This window comes from Drosophila willistoni, chromosome 3R (assembly GCF_018902025.1).
Source record: "Drosophila willistoni isolate 14030-0811.24 chromosome 3R, UCI_dwil_1.1, whole genome shotgun sequence".
Taxonomy (NCBI): domain Eukaryota; kingdom Metazoa; phylum Arthropoda; class Insecta; order Diptera; family Drosophilidae; genus Drosophila; species Drosophila willistoni.
This window is the reverse complement of record NC_061086.1, coordinates 14,747,592-14,769,854: the sequence shown is the minus strand read 5'-3', so window position 1 is coordinate 14,769,854 and position 22,263 is coordinate 14,747,592. Positions and strand designations below refer to the sequence as shown.

The window sequence follows — 22,263 nt, the reverse complement described above, 5'->3', positions numbered from 1 at the left end:
ATCGAATTACTTTCACCGCCGGCACTTGTGAGTTCGCTGTTGCTGTTGCTGATGTCATTTCTCGTTGGAAAATCCATGTACATACATAACTTGTAATTGTATTGGTCACCTGACAAATTACTCAAACGCCCGCCCACTCTTCTCATATTTCATCTCTCTAGCAGTAACCTTTTTCCTGTGGTGTCCCAGCCTCTGCAATTTCTTCCTTTTTTTCTCTCTCTAAATAAAAAGCTTTATTCTCCTTCTTTTTTTAATATGATGTCAATATTTCTGGGTCAGTAGCCATAAAATTGACAGACGTCTTTACCAAGCCCCAAATTCTGATGACCCACCCACACACACACACATACACTGTATACACTGGAGTTCAATAACCGTTTTTATCATCGCCTCCCGCGAAACGAAATTTTGACTTATTTCAATCATGATGACGGCTGCTTTAAGTTACCTTTCAACAGCTTCATTGAATTATTTTGCAATCTATTTTAATAAATTTCATATCCTTTGGCATTATTTCCCATTTCCTGTGTCAAAAATCAATAACGCACATAACGCATTTGTTGCCTTTCGCCTTCCCTTCCCTTCTCTACGACTCCCCCCACCCCACCTTTTATCAACTACTCCTACTCCCTTAGCTAGGTAAGCGTCGACGTCGACGTTAACATCAACATCGTCAGCTCGATTTGTTTTTGATAACACACATATCTAGATATATCTATATCTATATATATACATATATATGTGTATATACATATACACATACAGATATTCCATGGGGAAAAAAGAAAAAGAACTACTTGAAATTTGGTCCCAAGCAAACGAAATGTTTTCGTGGGATATTTTCTACCCCTTGAATGACGCTCAAAGCGCAGACGCATTGGAAATTTTTTTTAAATTATGTAGAGTCCTTTGTACGCGCTTAGAAGGAACAGAAGGAACCCCTTTTGGACTTTACAGACGACAAGACTTCGTTTGAATATAACAAGTTATTCAAATTTGAAGTCAAACTGCAAAAAAAGTTCACAGTGGCGCTTTCTACATTTCAAATTCGAGTTTCGTTCTCGTTAAACTGTTGGCGCCACAATCAAACACAGTGGCTCCACTTAATACACTGTTTATATGACATGTGTGAGGCCTAGTTTTTCATTATCAAATATATTTCAATGCTTAGAAAGTAAAACTTTAGTTTCCAAAACTTTATTATAGACGTCCTTCTTCAAGCTTCTCCATTTCTTTATTTTCTATATATCCTGCACACTTTGACCCACTTTCTATATAAGACTACATAGTTAAATTCACTTGTTACCAACACCTCACTCCAATGTGATGGTTTCATTTCCTTCCTGTTTCACATTCTTGTGGCTTCCCCCTAAATTGGAATCAAATTACCCGTCAGAAAAAAACCAACTAAGCTGGTTGTCCACTTTCTTCCTGGCTGTTAAACTGGAATTTATTATTCTAGAAATGTGTAAAATATATCAATTTCTTAAGTTCTCTCGTATTTGCATCTTCCGTTCAATTTGATCCTTCAATGTGGGTAGCTTCTTCTGGCTAACAGCGCCTGCCCGCATTTGGTTTGATCTGAGCATCATTTACTTCTTTTTATTTTGATCCTTGGCTGTATTAAGGACAAATGAGTTGGGGGTTACTGAAGCTAAAGATTTATTTTTATGGAGACTTTTGCATTCAATTTTGACATTTCCTCACAAAACACATAAATTTATTTCTCTCGTTGTGCGCGCCGGCTAAAGCATTACCATAGCCAGGCCAACGGCTCCAGCCGTTACTGCGGTATGAACGGCTATGTCAGATGCATTTGGCCTGGACGAGCTTGGTTTCCCGGCGTTGTCTGGAAGCATAGAAAATTTTCAATTACACATTTTTCTGATAATTTGTATTCATAATATGAAAATTTTCAACGCCTCCAGAGAAATAATCATAAGAGAGTGTTGGAGGAAATATCAAAATTACCAAGGAAGCGCTGAATTTGTATTTTTTGACATATTACATAAAAACTTACATGAGGGACCTAGCGTATCACCTTGCAGGGCTTCAAGCAGACCCGCTGGAGTCTCATATTTCTGATTGTATACTTTGAACTGATTGAAAGAGAAAGAGGGAAATGACAAATTGAGTTTAGAAATTGGTCATGTATATTTACCTTACGAATTGGTGGGGGATACCCCTTACGGGTCTCAACAACTTCGCAATTAGCTGCACCTTTGGTGTACCAAACGTCATCCCTAGTTGCTGCTATTCGTATCCAAGCGAGAACTTCCAATGTGAATCCAATTCCGCAAATGATTATCATGGGCAATGCCTGCAAAAAGAACATATAAAGGACATGAATCAATCTCAACCTCAACCACCCTTTTCTTCCTATTAAAGACATCAAGCAAAAGAATATCATCAAATATTTCGAGACTTTTCAAGGCACTTCCAACACCTGACACACACGCACACACGCAGACATTAGCCAACACTAGAGCCCAGCAATATCCTGTCAATCTACCTGACAACCCTCTTTTTTTTCGTTTCGTTTACCAAAAACAAACTCAGTAAAAGGAAAGAAAAACCAACAAATGACAGCTGTGTCGCCTTTACGCTCTCTCTCTGTCTCTTTTTCTTTCTGCATATTCTTTTCCTCTGTGTGTATGTGTGAGTATGTGTGTGTGAGTGTGTGGTGGTTATCGAATTCCTCTGCGCACGTTGATTCGTATGTGAAATTTTAGACCCTTCTTTGTAAGGGAAACATCCTGCGTGGCATTCAGAGTTCAACAATCATTCGAGCTGCGCAGTCGCAACGGAGTGAAAGACATTTTGGTAGAAAAAAAAAACAAATTCAGGCAGAAATAAACATATTCTTGTCGTGTTGAGAGAACATTTTCTATTTGTGTATATGTGATTTTTTGTGAAATAGAAAATACCGAAGAAGAAGAAGATTACATATTTGCATTAATTTATGTGATTGTTGAATTGAAATACATAAAAACTCCTTGGCAACTAATATCAAGAACGCGAACCCTAAGGTCGTAGCCAAACCAACGCTCATTCGCTTAGAGATATAGACACAAGAAACAAACAAACAAAAGTAGCAAGTCATCAGCACAGCACTTCTCTCTAATACGTGTTAACTTTGCCGTGTTTTCGTCTTCGTCTTCGTCAGTCGCGAAACGGCCTTCAAAATTCAGATCAAGCAAGAAATGCACGCGCTTAAGGAAGGCGCCACCATGCTGCATCATCACCAGCAGCAGCCACCGCCGCCTCCACAGCCTCGCGAGGATTTACTTACAGCTGATAATTTCTTTTATGCCCACAGCAATCCCATTGATAATGCAGCTGCCGCTGCTGCCGCCGCCGCTGCGGCCGGTTTAATGGACAATCGCGATTTACACAATGCGCTGGTCGCCTCCATAGCCAATAGCAATGTGGCTGCCATCAATGGAACTCTGACCACAGCGGCGGTATTGAAAAGTGCTGCTGCAGTGCAGCAACAGCAGCAACAATCCCAACAGCAAACACAAGGCTCGGCTGTTTCACAGCCACAACAACAGCAGCAATCGGTGACCTCACCTGGACAAGATCTCAATCAGCAGGTCACACAGAGTCCTCCACAACAGCAGCAGACAGTAGCCCAGCAGGCTGCCTTGGCTCTCCTAAAGGTGGAGAATGTGAATGCCGCTGCCGCAGCAGCAGCAGCTGCTGCAGCTGGACAGAATGGTGTTGGCGGAGTTGGACCAGCGGCCAATATAAGCATCAAGAGCAGCTCATCGGGTCGCTCGACGCCCAGCAATAGCGGCGGCAGTGGATCAGATCCCGCTCCCGGCAAACTCTTTGTCGGCGGTCTCAGCTGGCAGACATCATCGGAGAAGCTCAAGGAATACTTTAATATGTTTGGCACTGTCACCGATGTCCTCATCATGAAGGATCCCGTCACTCAGGTAAGCAGATTGTAGTCTATTTTGCTATTTCTATTTTTAGTTTCACATATATTTGCATTTAACAAATAAACACACACACATAGACACATCCATCATACGCATCCCCTTCCCTTTCCTTCTCCTTCTCCTATACACTCTTTTGCGACCTGTTTACTTGCATTTGATTTTCGCATGAAGTTTTTACAGCTAAACCGAATTCCAGCTTAGCCCTCAAATCGTTTGGAACAGCAGCTGCAGCAATGGCATAAAGGCAGATTACGCTGTCCCTCTCCCTCTCTCTCTTATATGTGCTAAATATTTTTGCAATTTCCCTTTTAGTATTTACTTTTTCATCGTCATCCTCTCTCCTCAGTCCATGAGAGATAGCGAGGGAGAGGTTTAGAATTACAGTTTTACGCTACGTGCCAAACAAAAGGCAGGGCAATTAAGCAGGTTTCAACAGTCTGATAAGCCACTACTGGAGAATCTTTCTCAAGGGTCTTAATATTCCAAATATAACTATTTTTAATTGAAGCGCAATTATATGGTAATGCTACTTAAAAGCTAAAGAGAAATACTATTCACTTTATAATTAGCCCCGCAGGAGAATTTCCCTAAGCTCAATGCAAGAAAGTTATCACCTTTAATGAAGAATATGGGAATATATGCTTAAAATCCAGCGAAATTGTCATGAATCAGATGAAATAACTGAATAACTTTTCCAGAAATGTTTGTTAAACAATACTATAGCCAAAAGCAATGAAGTCATCAAATAAATTTGAATTCTAGGAACGCCAGTTAATTATTTTTACGGGATTTTTCTCCAAAATTAAATAGAATTTTGAATTTATTTTCAATATGCCAAACAACAATTTAACCGAAATAAGCATTCTCTTTTCAAATGACTTGCTCGAGTTGCAACAAATTTATCTGAAAATTCACCGGAAATTGCATTTCGTAATGCATTAATGCAATTTGTCCGCCTATTAAATGGACATGTGGAGACGTCCTCCATCTTATTGCTTTCCCCCCTTTTAGGCCTTGAAACTGCTTCTTTCCCCCCAAAAAAATCCAACAGTTTCCTTGTTCTTACAGTTGTAGTTGAACGCGCGCGCGCTCTCTGCATTTTAGTAGTAATAAAATAGCAGCTGCCGCTTGTAGAGCAAGAGTCCTGCAGGACCACGAACTGAAATAGCAGCTGTTCCTGTTATTGTGTGGCACAGGACAAAAGGTTGGCCCTTGGTGGTTCCTGTTTCGGTTTTTGTTTGCCTCAGGGTAGTTTATCTTCGCCGCCAATGTTGGCCTGCTGCTGCTGCTGCTTAGCAATTGCGCAATTACAAAGTGAGTTGAAGTTGAGGGAATTATTCGCCAAGCAAATAAAAGGCGACTGATCACTGTTGTGCCGCTTGACTAACGGGGTTGTGTGTCCTTACCAACAAATGCAAGTAAGAAATGTCCTTTTCCATCTGTCTCTCTCTCCCTTTCTACACACACACACATACAGCACACACCTTTTGTTTTTCCCCCCTCTTAAGAATGTATATCTATATGTATTTGATACAAACAAAAGAAAAAAAGAAAAATATAACAGAAAGAAACTAAAGAAGAGAGAATGAAAACTGGTTTGCCAACTGTCTGTCTGGGTACAACAACTTGGCACACATATACAATACACATACATACATATATATATCATCTAGTTCCTTGTGTGAACGAATTAAGGTTATTATCTCCTTTGATTGAAACTAGTTTATAAGCAATAGCTAGACCATTATCTTATTATATATTACGTATGTCTGTAGAGTTCAAATTACAAGAACAAATGCAATATGAGAACTTCTACTAAGACCAAATCAAGCAAAAATAAAAACAAAGACAACCTAATTATAATCCAAAATAAAATATGACGGCAGCAAATCAGCAATCCAATGGACTTCCTTTACGAGATGAGATGAGCAGGTAATCCCGAGGCGATAAACCGTGTACAACACTCTGGACAGAATCTCTGGTTTTAGGTATATTTCATTCAACGCCAAAAATACTTAACTACTTTTGTATAAACCAAAAACAAAAACTACATACCAAGAAAAGTTTAGTGTAATGTCACTTCTGACGCATCGTGTAACTTGTATTTCTCGTGTAACTCTGAGCAATAATATACTTATTATATCATATATATTTATACATATATATTATATATATAATTGTAATCGTATTTTAATTAAATGTACTCGTACTTGTACTCGTATTGTGTACTTGAAATCCTTTAGCGTTTTTTCACCCATCAAAAGAATCAAAGAACAATGTTGAAAACTAAAAAAAAATACAACAAAGATCGATCCATGCATTCTCTTAATAAATTTCTCTGTTGAGCAAAGAAAAAACAAAACATCCTTTTAACGAATTCGACTCTAGTTAGACAAATGTGTTTGAACCTGGTCAACAACCAACACCAACCCTCCCCCCTTCTCTGTTCTCCTCCCCCACTTTTCTAGTAGTAAGTTTAAAAAACAAAAAACAAAATGAATATCTATAGTTCTATAGTTTTAAATTTGAATTTAAAACAAAATATTATTAATAGCACACAATTTGATTTTTATTTGTTGTTGGCTTTTAAATTTATTTTTGGCAAAAAAAAAACAAAAAAAAAAAAAATTAACTTTATCGTTTTGTAGTTAATATTTTGTGTTATATTTTTTTAATTTTTAATTGGCAAAGGTTTAAAGAAACAAAAAGAAATGTGTTTATTTTTTCTTAAATATATTAAAAAATAGACAATTTCAATAAGTTTAAACTAGAGTTAAAAATGCTTAACCACAAAAAAAAAAAGAAACGAGAAATTATAGAAATTCTTTTTTGAAACCTTAGGATATCATGTTTAACTAGCAAACAGAATTCTAGGTTTTCTTAATCCTCCCTTTTATCCCCCCACTCCATGATATACACACCACCCCTCCCCCCGTTTAATTAGTTTATTCGTTTGTTTCTCAGAAACTCCCCGATAATACTGATGCTATCTCTATTATTATATAGTGTGTTCAGTCATCTCTGGAACAACCAGCAAAAACTATGTCCTAGACTTAAGTGATTGAAGATTGTATCATATATATATCTCTCTATATATCTGTACTACGTATTTAAATTTAATCTTAAGCCAAAAACTGATCATACATACTCCTTCTTAATATGCTTATGTTAATGGGACATTTGGCGATAATAAGGAATTTCACTAGATACAACAAAAAGTAGTATTCAGTAGCAGTAGTTAATTAGAGATTAGTATATTGTGAGCGAAAAAGTATTTGATTATTGAGTATTGATATTTCAAAAAAATATATGCTAATAATATGTTTACAGACCCTTCCGATTCTGTTTCGAGAGCAATACTAGGAATATATTTTCTCCTAATATTGTTTAAAGTTTAAAATCCTTGAATATTCGAACTAACTGCTTTCTCAATTTTGAATAAACTGTCAATTGAAGCCAAGTTTGGAACATTTTTGCTTTCTGATGATTTGCGACAAATCTATTTAAAATGTTTCTTCTGATTGAAATATTCTTTAACTCATTTTTCAATCATAAACTCCGTTACTGTCGAAAGGAATTGGTACCCTAGACAAGGTATCTCTAAATCAGATGCTTATGACCCCTTCTTTTAATTAGTTTTGAATTTTAGAACTTTTAAAGTTATAGTTTTATTCATGGAAGGTTATTATCGATTTAGAGAATATGGAAATGTTATTTGTGAGGCTTCTTTTAATGAATTATGAAAATAAACATATTGAATGCAAAAAAAAAAACTCCTACAGATGATTTCTGATAAAACCATCTTTAAAATGCTGGATGGGTTACTTTAAAAGGTTTAACGGAGCTAAAAATAGGTATAATTTTGAACAAATTAGATTAGATTAGATTCGAATTTTTCAATTGTTTTTAAAGGTTTGACGGAGTTAAAAATCGGTACACATTTTTAAAAATTCTGTTAAATATATTTTAGATTAGATTTTTTCAATTCTTTTTAAATTGATATTATTCTATTCATAAGGAAAAAATTAAAACAGATACAATTTTAAAGTTATATATTATAGAATTCTTGATGTTTTTTAAAAGCACTTTCGATGTTCGATCTAAAAATTATGCAAAAGTCCATTATTCTGTTGTAAAAGATAGAAAAAAAAATAATATTGTTGGTTGAAAACGCTTCTCATCCCTTAAAATTAAAGCCTTCATAAAGAATTTCAGTTTAAGTTGCCCTCAAATATCTATTATTTCTTCCAACACTGTATATCGATCGATTAGCACTGAAAAAATTAATAAAAGGTCAATTAAAACTGACTTTTAGCCGTAATTTAGTAAATTTTAAAAAGTCGCCAAATGATTCCCGTTAACAAAAGCACAAGGAGAAAACGCATTCGAAGCTCATTTGTAAAAATAAAAGAAAATATTATGAAATAATATATAAGTACATAAATATATACACACACACACCACACACACACACATATATACGTATAGTAATTATGTTAATATGTAAACTATAACTGAAAGAAAAAATCTAGTTAATATGTATGTATATCGAAACTCGAATTTTTACAATATATCCGTATAACTTAACTGCTGTATTGAAAGTGTATTTATAAATATATATATATAAATGAATATAATATATATATATATATATATATACTGCAATATCCATATAATAATATTTGTATATTTGAGTTAAAAATTTTTTATCGCAGAAGTACAAGCAAAATGTTGTGTAAATATTTTAGGCTCTTAATATAATAGTCGGGATTTTCGAATTGATGGATTTATGTTTTCCTTAGCGGCAAAAAGTATTTAGTAAAGAGATTTTAGTTTTTAGTTGAATATAAATCATTAGTTATTTTTGTGTTTGTTTGTTGGTCCTTTATTTTGTTTTGTTTTGCCACTTCGAAACAACGAAAAAAAAAAAGAAGTAAAAGAAAACATTAAAAAAAGAAAAGCGTAATAAGGTCACGCCTACAAGCATATCGATTAATATTACACCAAGTACATGGATTATATATATATATATATACTTATATATATACATATATAAAGTACAAACTGTATCTGTGTTACACATCAATCATTATATATATATATATATTACTTAACTCTATACTTACTATACTTAATATATAATTTTGTCAACTTTTGCTAACGTTTCTCGTAGGAAAGTTACAAATTATTAACTTAGTTATTAAATCAAATTTGATTGCATTTTAGACCGCCTCTAACCCAGTTTCTCTCTCTATATATCTATATCTATATATTTGCCTTAAACACTTAATGTTTTTGTTGCCGATTTTTGAACATTAAAATGCTAACTTTTACTTTTCCCTTTCGATTCTACTCTTTGGAACTGCAGCGCAGTCGCGGCTTTGGTTTCATCACATTCCAAGAACCCTGCACCGTTGACAAGGTGCTAAAGGTGCCCATTCACACACTGGATGGCAAGAAGATCGACCCAAAGCATGCCACTCCAAAGAATCGACCACGTCAGGCCAACAAGACCAAAAAGATCTTTGTTGGCGGCGTCTCGCAGGACACATCGGCCGACGAGGTTAAGGCCTATTTCAGTCAATTCGGACCCGTCGAAGAGACGGTTATGCTGATGGATCAGCAAACGAAACGTCATCGTGGTTTCGGATTCGTTACCTTCGAGAATGAAGATGTCGTGGATCGTGTGTGTGAAATCCATTTCCATACCATCAAGAACAAGAAGGTCGAATGCAAAAAGGCCCAGCCCAAGGAGGCCGTCACCCCGGCTGCCCAGTTGCTACAGAAACGCATTATGCTCGGGACACTGGGTGTCCAGTTGCCGACAGCACCTGGCCAATTGATTGGAACACGCGGTCCCACCGGTGTCACCACCATGAATCCCCTGGCCATGCTTCAGACACCAACCCAATTGCTACAGTCGCCGGCTGCTGCAGCAGCAGCTGCCCAACAGGCGGCATTGATATCACAGAATCCATTTCAAGTACAAAATGCAGCAGCTGCTGCCTCAATGGCTGCCGCCAATCCAGGAGGATTTGGCAAGCTATTAACCACATATCCACAGACGGCGCTTCACAGTGTCAGGTAAGTTCGATACGACCCAATTTGGCTACAAAGACAATTTGTCCTATTTGTGTGTTTCTGTTCGTTAGATATGCCCCCTACAGCATCCCCGCCAGCGCTGCCACTGCCAATGCCGCTCTAATGCAGGCCCATCAGGCTCAGAATGCGGCCGCCGCTGCCCATCAGCACCAGCAGCAGCAACATCACTCGGCCGCCGCCGCCGCCAATGCCAATGCCCATGTGGTGGCCCAGCATCAGCAGCAACATCCGTCACATGTGGTGGCTGCCGCCAATACCGCCTCCCAGGCTCATTCGGCAGCAGCGGCAGCCGCCCTGGCAGCGAATGCGGCCAACGGAGCTAACGGTGCCCATGCCGCCGCCGCCCATCAACAGCATTTGGCGGCTGCCCAGCAGGCAGCTCTCGTTGCGGGAAATCCCCTGAATGCAGCCGCCGCTGCTGCTGCTGCCGCAGCCGGCAATCCAGCTGCAGCGGCCGCTTACTCAAATTATGCATTGGCCAATGTGGATATGTCCAGTTTCCAGGGTGTCGATTGGAGTACCATGTACGGCATGGGGATGTATGTCTAAGGCGCTGCTAGCTATCCCACACATCAACATCCCCCCACATCCCCACTTCCACCTCCTACTCTTGCCCTTAAGACAGAATCAAATATTTGTTGGTAATTTCAATGAACTATAATTACACACACACAAACACCCACACACAAACACTTTCTCACACAAACACACACACATATACTCAGAGAAGTTACATAATTTTCTTTTTGAGTTTTGAGGAAAACCACAGAAAAGCATTATAAGTATTATAGGCGTTCAATAATAATAATAATAACAATAATTATAATAATAACACTATATAAAAACAACAACAACAACTAACTGCAAAAAAGATAAGCAATATAAGCAAAAAAAAAGGATTAAAAAAAATCTAAACCAAAAACTAACAAAAAAAAACCAGGGGGAAGATTATAAACATTGATAATTGAGAGAATAGAAAAGAAGAAAAAAACACATAAAAAAAAAGAAAAACCACCGATTGTGATTGCGTTTAAATATAGCAGTTTATATAATTTTTAGTGCTTAAAATTAAAAATTATCGACAAACAAACAAAAATCGTATTTATAAAAATTCTTAAAACTCTTAAAAAAAAACCAAATAAGGAGCTCAACTATATAATTGAAAAACGAAAACAACAACTCAACAAAAATTGAAAAGGAACTCAGAAAAAGGTAGAAAGAAAAGCTTAAGGAGCGCCCTTTGAAGTATTAAATGAGAGAAGAAGAAAAGAAAAAAGTAAAAGAAAATAACATATTTTTGCTCAAAAACTGAAACAACAACTGACACAACGTGTTAAATTTTTGTTTTTGTTAATTAACATTTATTAGTTAAAAAAAAAACTTAATTTTTTTTTGTAATTATCGAGCTCGAATTTAATTCATCCCAGCATAGAAAAACATTTAGACAGAGAAAGAAGCACAAAAATGTGCTTTCTTTTACACACACACACCAAAACACACACAACTTTTGCTTAACTAACTTCAAACTACACCTCTTTCTTACCCTCTTTCTTGTCTCTCTCTCTCTCTCCTCTCTCTATACATATATAACATCTGTCTCTCGCTCTCTCTATATATATATATTTGTACTTAATAAAAATGAAAACTTTCTTGAATTTTTACCATTTCCTTTTGTATTGTGTTGTGTGTTCTTTTTTACCATTAACTTGATTTCTTCTCATTTATATCACACATACACATTTATGCTTAGTTACTTTTTGTTAGTTAGTTACACTATTTTTTTTTAGTACATAAGTAAAACTGAAAATTTCAAAGAATAAAATGCTCAAAAATTCATTTGAAAGTTAAAATGAAATTCCTAACCCTTTTGAACTCTAATCTATAATCCCCCTCAAAAACGTCATCCTCAACAAACCCAAACAACTTGGCCATTAACTATCTTTGAATCTGAATCTATTTTATTTTCGTATCTATATAAATTGAAATTTTTTTATAATTTTCTCATTTTTGCATAACATTATTTAGCAATAACTATTATAATTATTATTCAGTAGTCGTTAAAAAAAAACACACAAAGCAGAGCAAAAAAAAAAAATACCCTTTAGTTTTAATTAAGTATGTAATATTGATTTGTAGCATTTGCCTATACATATATAGAGTATATATATGTATATATATACTTCGACCTTTGCATGAAGTTTAAATTGAAATTTTTAGTTCTCCATCATTTATTTTTGAAAGTAATACTTTGCTCGTATGTAAATATATTAGTTTATATACATAAAAACCCCATACATACATACTTATATATATATATGTATATATATATATATATATATTATATAATTTGAAGTAATATTTTGTGTTTAATAAAAACCAAACAAAAAAAAATAATTGCTAATGAAACAAGCAAAAAAAAAATCATATTGTGTTTATTTATTTGTATATAGTTTTTATTCTATTCGATTCTCGTATTTCACACACACACACAAACACCAAACCAAATCCTATACCCACACACACACACTCTCACGTATGTATTTACAGTATTTTGTTTGATTTTTGTACCCATTCTATATCCTTTTCTCTCTGTCTTATCCACAACATACCAAATCAAAGGGTGAAGCTAAATTTTTGTCAAATATTATTTTAGACTTTGCATAAACTGAACTTGAAATTTATATTTTTAATACTGGATTGAAATATTGTTAAATAAGAAGAGTTACTTTATCTAGTTTAAAGTATTATTTAAAAAATCAAAGAATAGACTCACACAATATTGATCTTTGTTCTTCTTTTCGAATCTTTTTCAAACATAAAACGGTTTCTATTTGCTAATCTCTTTAAAATTTGAAAATGAATTATGAAAGCGTGTTATTAAGCAGACAAATTTTTATTTACATTTCAATTCCAACAAATATATATAAGATATAAGGGATAAAAGTCCCAAATATCATTATATAAGTAGATTCATAAAGCGAATAATTTCTGAAAAATGTAGCCTTGCTCTTTGATTTGCATTTGATTAGTTGATTTTATATTTGAAACTGTTTGTACTTTGTATTTTTTGCCTGGAGGTGAGTATAAAAATTTCTTCCACTTATATAATATATTAAATATTTCTCTCTATATCTCTATTACACACACCAACACACACATCTAGAAACAAGCAAAACGAAACTAAAACATAATATACCAAAGATCATTTAGAAAATTTCAACTTTTCTTTTGCTGGGCTGAATATTCCTCACACACTCGTAATAATCAAAAATGCTTTTGACTTTCTCAATTCTTTGTACTTACAAACTTATATTATAATGAACACTAATTTAATTTATTTATTGTTTTATTCTTAAGTATAACACACATTCCAAAACAAACAAAAAAAACACACAAAATAAAATAGAAAAAAACAAAAACAAACAAAGTTATGGTGCCATTTTTTCTTTAATAATAATTAATTTGATTCCCTTCCCGAGATAAAACGAATCTCTCTTCCCCTCCTTTGGATGCTCTATCAGATTGTTAAAAGATCTCAGAATTATTTATACTTTAAGTTTTTTCTATCACCCCCTCCCCGCCCTTCACTTTTTTGGACCTGCCAAAGAACACTTTTTTTTTATGCCAACATAATTTACACACAAACAAAATACATATTATATATAATATACCTTACCCACTTTGTAAATTGAATTTTATTAATAAATTATTTATATTTATATTAAATTACATACATATTTTAATATGCATTTCCGTTATGAATTTATTTTTGAAAAGCAAGAAGTCGATCAAAAAAAAAATTACACTAATTAAATTGTTTGTTCTCTCTGCTTTTAAAAAATATTCTATTCAAAGTGATATTTATTAAATTAGTTTTTGTACTTTGGTAGCAGTTGAAAATTGCAAAAATTTTGTTTGTCAATTCGATCAACAGAATCAACAACAGCAACAAGCAGATAAAATAACAGTAAAACTATATCATGAAATGTTTTGAAAACAATCCAAATCAAAAAAAAATGCAGAATCGAAGTAAACTCAAGTAGAAGCTTGCTCATTTTTTTTTCATATATAGATATATATATATACATATATACTTATACATATATAGTTTAAAGAATTTGTACAGCGCTCTTCCATATCTATATATATATATATATATATGTATATATCGGACTACATATATACATATATATACATACTTACATTTGTAATTTTGTCCATTGGTCTTGTTTTCTACGTCGTAGAGTCGTTTCATACCATAGATAACACCAAAACTTGATTTTATATCCATGATACAATTGTGTATGTATCTCGTCTATATATAATGAAAGATCCCAATTGGATAACTGGCTATTATATATAGATATAGCTACATATACTGTAAAATCGTGAGTTTCATTTTATTTTTCGTAGGTTTTACATATACATAAACACCACATCAAATATATATATATTTAGCTATACATACTTATGATGTATGTATTTGTAATACTACTACTACTACAACTACTATCTACATAACAAAATATATATATAAACTTATATATAGAAAGCATGATGAGACATGTTTTTTCGTAGTCAATTGAGTAAAAAAAACCAAAACAAAACAGTTTTTTAAAAAACAAACCCTTAACTATATACCTATTATATATATATAGATATATATATATATACAACAATGCAGTTTCAATGGCAAAATATATATACAAACATAAAATTCATATCATCTTCACAAGTATAGAGAATTTATACACTCTTTCCCTTCCTCTATTATGGCATACATACCTTTAACATACTAATACATATACATACATACATAACTACATACATATACATTACATCATATGACAATAAGATCAACTGTGTTTCAAAAAGCATTCAAAAGTGTCAGTATTCGTAAACCAAATTACCTAACAACAACAACAACTAAACTGAGAATAAATATCGAGGAGTTAGTTAAAAGAGAGCAACAACAGCAAAAACAACAACATTTTAACTATGAATAATAATGATGATGACGATGATAATGATCATAATGTTCTTTATAGATATTTACATACATACAGAATACAGCTATATATACACATATAAATATATATATATGTATTTAGCAAGACCGTGATATATTCAATTAGTAAAACCTACTTATATATACATACATACCATACAACTTAGATGAATAAATATATATATATATATATACCTATATCTCCAAACAAAAATGTGGCAAAATTCTTACTTAAGTGTAGTTCTTTTTTGGATCAAAAACAAACGAAACATTTCATAGATTTATAGTCAAAAAAAAACTAAAAACAAAACTGTTGTTGTGAGTAATAAAAAAAAACCAAAAACAAAAAACGCATATCACTTTGAAGTTTAAATAAAAAATAAAAAAACATGAAAATTTCATAAATAACTTGCCAAAACAAAAAGAGCAACTAAAAGCAAAGACAACGATTTTTTCAAATTGATATTTATAGAGTTGATAAAAAAACAAATAATAATCAGATATACTAATGAGGACCAACCCTACAACCCAAAAACAAAATTAATGAAAAATTTTAGCAAAATTCAAAACAAAAATTACCAATAATTAATTTAAAAAAAATCAAAAATAAATTATGATAAAACAAAACTTTGTTACAGCTTGCTTCAAATGGAGTAAAAAAAATTAAAGAGAGGCGTTTAGAGTGTGACTAAAGATACATTTAAACTGCTAAAAATATCCTTCAGAAACTCTTCTCATGTGAATGGTGATAAGATTGGAATCTCGATAGAGAGTTGACGAATTCCCGACATTCCATTATCTTCTCATGATAATGGTGCTCCACTGTGATCAGATTAGGATATCGATAGAGACAACTCCTGACAAATCTAAAGACACAAATGTTGCAGACAATGTCTTATTTGTCTTTTTTCAGTTCTTTCTATATACCAGTGTCCCTTGAACAATTGAATGTCCTGCTGATGGCTTCTTTTCAGAGCAAATAAGATATTCGATTCCGTAGGACATGAACACCATGCAAAAATTTAAGCTGGCTACTGTATGTTCCAGCAGTTTATAAAATATACGAATCTTTTTCGAATACTCTTTCTGATTAAATAAAAATAGTCATAAATGAGCTAGTTATCTCATCATAAATGACTTTTAGGTTGGCAGAAAACCGTTTCCTAGCTACACCTTCTTTGAAAGTCAATTGTTTAAAAAAAATCAAGACAATAGTCCTTGTATAAATCATATTTCAAAAACATGTCAGTCATTCTTTTTATCCAATTTTAAAATTTTGATTCGCTAATCAACACATGAGCTCAAAATAGACTCAGTCAGAGGTCTCCTATTAAAAGAATGTCCCAAATGTTCGTTGATTTTACATTTGAAGCTAAAACTCTCCCATATCAAAAAAATAATCTAAACTGTTTAAACCCGTGGTCCACACAACCCATTCCCCAGACAAGGGCCTAGCTCTGCCGCAGCGCTGCCGTCTCACATACACTGTAAATGTTCGTGTAGGTTCGGCAACGGCACTTCTCTATTCTGCCAAACTGTCTAAACTCACTTTATTAAACAAGCTGTGACAAAAAGTTTAAAATGAAAATTCAAAGTGTGGAAATGTACTTGGATAGAAATCGATTCAAAGAAAAGGCTTAACCCTATCAAATGATAGAGGTTTTTTCCATCTAATCTACCCTTATAACTAGACATTCTTTTTTGTTGGCTTCTTGCTTATAATTTAGTTTTTTATTTATATTTTTATGAAATTTCTATTTTTGTTATTAAAAAAAAGGAACATACCACAGTAACAGACACCCACACACACACACACACAGACACTACTACTCTCAGCAAAAGCTAGTCAATTGATGTGCATAGGTCACAAAGAAACTCACACGAGACACACACACACACACACACGTAACTCTAACAATTACAATTTAAACAATTTAATCAGTAAGTACTACTATATATATATATACATATATAAACAGTAAAAAAAGGGAAAACAAAACAAAAGAGAAAGCTACTAAAAAAACGATAAACGTACACAATAAAAACAAGCAAACTAAAAGCAATTATTTTCATGGGAAAATACAAAAGAAAAAACAAAAAAAGAATGAAAATATGCTACACACAAAATAGTTAAAGATCTAATTTAACAAATATTTGCAAAATTAATTATTAAGCCTTAAACAATAAGTCTTTCTTCTATCTCTTTCTCTCCTTTACCATGATGAAGGAGCAAAGCAGCTAATTATTTATTGAGCATTGGTATTGCATTAAACAAAACAAAAGTCATTTTTTGGGAGGTGCTAATTTCCAATCATTTCCAAGACAACCAACAACAAGAAGCAAAGCAAATGCTTAACAAGAATCAAAGACAAAAAACAAATGTCACATATAAAATAAAAAGCTAAAAAACTAATTTAAGTGTTAAGAAATATTAATATATATATATGAAAACTATATACGCATCATGATGAAAATTAAATGGAGAAACACACACATGTTTTCGTCTTTCAAATAAAATAGCTCTCGTAACATATCAATTATACTGATTGTGAGCTATAAATGTATGTATTACACACTTATCATAACACAAAAAAAAAAGAATCGAACGAATTCAAACAGCAAGTTCAATTTTTATGCATTAAAGGAAAATTTCAAAAAGAATTGTAAACAAATAATTGAAAATGAAACCCTGACACTGTAAGAGGTGAGTAAATTAAACAGCAGCAGAGCTAAACAACTGACAATTAACTTTGGCTAGCCAAATTTTTCTATAGCCTTGCAGTAATTGGAGCGCCTAGATGTAGGCAACAGAAAGTCTTGCAGTCAATTCATTGAGGGATGTAAAATTTAAAATCCTAAAGATGCCCATAGAATTTATTGTTAAAAATAGATCTTTTGGTAAATCTTTTCAAGAGTTCTTTTTTTATTTTACAAAACAAAAAAATTTCGAAAACTTCAGAAGGAAACTTTTCTTTTTTGCATTTCACATCCCAGTGGTATCAAAATTTTAAGAGTTCAAGTGAAAACTGTTTATTTTTGAAGTTGAATTGAAGCCGATAAAAAAAAGGATTATGAATTTGAGACTTCATTTTCTTCTTTCTACTACTATCTAGACAAAAATGTATATTCAACTGCAAGGATATATAAAAAGGATACAAGGAAAGTCTACACAATGACTTTTCAAACATACAAAAAAAAACATAACTTAGACTCGTCGTCTTCCAGCAACTAATTGACATGATGAAAATTCTTTAAAAGGTGTATAATTTTCCTTAAGTCTTTGGTTTACCTTTTTTAATTTATTTGCGCTCATAGAGTGAGTTATAAAAGTAAAAGAGTTGAATTAACAAATTGTTGTTAGAAAGACATTTAAATGACATGTGAATCCCCCAATTAACAAGTACAATTTTTGCAACGAGGAATTTTCAAAATCTCTTTTTAATAAAGAGAACACACACACACATACATAATGTTTGAAATAATTGTTAGAAAGTTTTTATTTTTTTTGTTTTAGTTGTGTTGAAAATGTTTCTACATAGTTTTGTCCTTTTACTTCTCCCCCTCTCTACTATCTTTGGCTAAAAACAAAAGGTTTAACGATAAAAAAAAGAAAAACCTACTTAATGTTGTAAATTAGTTTCTCAAAAAAAAAAAAACTATCTTAATGATAAGCAAAAAAAAAAAAACTATCTTAATGATAAGCAAGTGCATTATATTGAGAGAAAACGAAAAGTAAATGTAAGAAACATAAAACAAAAACAAAAAAGAAAAAAAAACAGATTGACAAGTTTTTAGAAATAAGTTTTCACGTATATATATATATATTTATTAGGCCATAAGCAAACCAAAAATCGTATAAAACCAGTTGAATTGATTCCTTATTTATTAGACGATATATTGTTTTGCCTTTTAGTTACTTTTTTTGGAGAGTATATATTATATATAATGGCTCGTATTCGTATATATATTGGATACATCTATATATATACATATATTTATATTTATTGTAAAATTTGTCAGCCAACACACACATATATATACACAAGAAACGTGTGTATGTATGAAGAAATGGTTATTATTTATTTAGCATTGTAACAAGAACTTATATAGAAGATATATACACAACAAATGACACTCCCCTCTCTCTCTGTAATTGTAATTGTAACAGTCGCTGGCTCTCTCTACATATATATATACATATATACTTTTCGCTCTATACTTGTAGCGATGTTTAGAACAAGCTTATACACAATATATATACAACAACAACAACAACTCTTTCTATATATACAAGAGAAAAGAAATGAAAAGAGAGTTATGTAATCCTGATATACTCTTTTAGCTAAGACGACCCCCCTACACAAATATATAATACTCCCCCTCTACCTACCCTTGATCCCAACAAATACAAGAATTTGTGAAACTTGGCTAACTTTTCGATCGAGGTTAACTCTTGGCAGAACATTTTTGAATTGAATTAAATAAAAAGTGAAATGTGAAAAGCAAAATGAAAATGAATTTGCAAAAATAAAAAAAATGGCATTTGATTTCAATTTCAAATTGTAAAAATTAATTAATTAGAATTCCAGCAAACAGTAATTATAAAGTAAATAATAGTAATGCACGCCAAAATACCTAAAATTATAATTTATATTTGTTTGAATATCAGTTTTCACACAGACACACACAAACACACAGAAATTCACACACACAGTCGGCAGATGAAATTAAACATTTAGTATAAATAAAGAATTAAGTACATAATACATATATATATATATATATATATATGTATATATATATGTAAATACATAGTTCATAGCTGACCTAGAAACCACCGTCATTTTAGACTTTGTAAAATGTATTGTACTTTTGGTATTAATAAGAGTAAAATCTCACATTCTCTGGTATATAGAATATATTTATAATGTATAATCCTATAAACCCAATTAAACACACATTCGGTAACAAGTAAAAGCCCAACAACAACACCACAAAGGGTTAATTTAATAATTTTGGTAGCACATCTTAACAATCTATATAGAACCTGATTTAGTATTATTTCCTCTTTCATTTTGTCATCTCTCTCTCCTTTTTTTCTATTGTAACATATAGATATAGTCCAAAAATACAATTATTTTTTTCTAGTTTGCCTTGATTTTACGAATTTTATATATTTTTTGATTATAGACATCAGCTGCTATATATATTTTACGCTTGGTTCAAACAACATTGCAGATTACAATTATGTATTTTCCAACTGAATGAATTATATAACAAATATATAACAACAACTATGTGGACAATACCCTCTAACTCTAATTGCGTGTGTTACGAATCGAAAGATATAACCATATGGTATAAAAGAGAAATGGAACTAAAGAACATTTAAGCAATATACAGATATCTATATATATATACAACATATATTGACGATAAAGAAAACAAAAAATTGATTGCATGAATTTGACAAAACAAAGAGAAAAGGCAATGGAAATGAAAATGAAAACGAAAAGCTAACATTAGTATTTTAAGTGCAATGTGTTGAAAGATGAACCAATTTAATACACACACACACACACACTCACACACAAATACACATACAACATGCATAGATTACTCTATATGTATTTGGTAAAAACGTTAAAATGAGAATCTAATTATATTAAATATATACTAAATATAGTATGTACACACACAAATATATATATATATATATATCCATAGAGTTGTTCACAAATTTTGTGTGTAGTTATGTTGGAACAACAGCCCATTACATATATTGATAAACATATATACTTATATCGCATATACATACATATAAAAAAAGTATTATAATAACATTGAAATATGATTATTGTAGTTTTCCGTTGCATATATAATTATACTCTCTCTACCTTTTCATTATAAATAACCAAAAGCAGCAGTAATGAAAACTGTTAGTTGCAAATGAAACAAACAAATGAACCTTTGAAAATAATTTGAAATAATTGATAAAAATGGTTCAACAGTTGGTTAACTTATTATAGCTTCTTATACTTAATTATATTATACACATTGACCCATATATATATATATATACAAATTATATAAAAGTATTCATAGATAATTAGAAAGTAATTAGTACACACACACACAGACACACTCATTTAGAACAACATTAATAAATAGAATATGTTGGTATTGTGTAAACAGAACAGAATCCCCCAGAAATCATCTTAATTGTCGCAGTGTAATAATTATAAATAATATATATACATATGTATATATATATATATTTAGTATATATATATATATATCACAATAAATGTTTCACATAAAATATTTTTACTGTAGTTTTTGAAAGTGAACTATCTCTTACTTTTTTCTTTTTCCTTTTTCTATGCATTTACATTTGTATAAATAAATTTTTATTTATTTATTTCTTTAGTTTTGTAGCTAGACTTAAGACACATACTATCACACATACTTCTCTATGTATGTATATGTATAATTTATTTCTATATACACCTAAAAACACAGTAAATTTTTGATTGATCTATAGTTTTAGAAACGTCTCTCAGCGCACGCAACGTAAATTAAATACTACGGCTATATATATATCATGGATAAACTGAACATTGTAGCTTCTAATCACCTCACTCATTTCTAAACCAAAGTAATTAGAATTGTAAATATTTATAACTATTGAAAGGGAAACTAAAGCTACTACGAACACTTGAAGACTTACCCCCCAATGATGAGAAATGGCATCTTTCGAGAATATGACACTTGGTTTTTCCAGAAAGTCGACAACCGGTCCTAGATATAAATAATTGGTTAAAATCCTTATTGCGATTAATAGGCGACAATAACTTACTACAAAAAATGCAGCCATTACGAATTGGTGTACGACGTGTCAATATGGTCTAAATATTGGTCAAGATGATCTATTAGAATTGGAAAAAATGTTTCAAATTTGTAGCTAGTCAAACCTTTTTAATGGGTTGTAGAATCGCAGGTGTCTTTAAAGCTCCAACCAGTATAGATAATGCCATTGTTTGTTCGAGAAACTTTAATTTTGCCTACAATTTCCAAAATATTCCGAAATTTAAATACAACAAAATGTGTGTTAAATTTTAAACAGAGCCAGGATGTTTATTTTTGAACTACATATAATGTTGAAGTCATTCGGAAAACTGACTAGATATATGTACATACATATAT

General features: G+C 32.0%; 2 protein-coding genes across 3 annotated transcripts; one reads left to right on the top strand and one right to left on the bottom strand.

Annotated features, from left to right (window-relative positions):
• Positions 1 to 1,412: 1,412 nt before the first annotated feature.
• On the bottom strand, positions 1,413 to 22,247 carry LOC6650222. Of its 2 annotated transcripts, none has more exons than XM_023179955.2 (6): positions 22,032 to 22,247; positions 21,917 to 21,965; positions 21,788 to 21,858; positions 2,162 to 2,320; positions 2,021 to 2,099; positions 1,413 to 1,618 (listed from the first exon to the last, which is right to left on the bottom strand). In XM_023179955.2, exons 1-6 carry the CDS (start codon positions 22,092 to 22,094, stop codon positions 1,593 to 1,595), a joined length of 447 nt encoding a protein of 148 aa, XP_023035723.1. In that variant the 5' UTR covers positions 22,095 to 22,247; the 3' UTR covers positions 1,413 to 1,592. The 2 variants fall into 2 exon arrangements, with proteins under 2 accessions (XP_023035723.1, XP_023035722.1); XM_023179954.2 differs by lacking the exon at positions 1,413 to 1,618 and adding an exon at positions 1,639 to 1,849.
• LOC6650221 (CUGBP Elav-like family member 1) lies at positions 2,758 to 10,891 on the top strand. Its single transcript, XM_002073950.4, has 3 exons — positions 2,758 to 3,941; positions 9,316 to 10,031; positions 10,100 to 10,891. Exons 1-3 carry the CDS (start codon positions 3,204 to 3,206, stop codon positions 10,596 to 10,598), a joined length of 1,953 nt encoding a protein of 650 aa, XP_002073986.3. The 5' UTR covers positions 2,758 to 3,203; the 3' UTR covers positions 10,599 to 10,891.
• Positions 22,248 to 22,263: the final 16 nt, after the last annotated feature.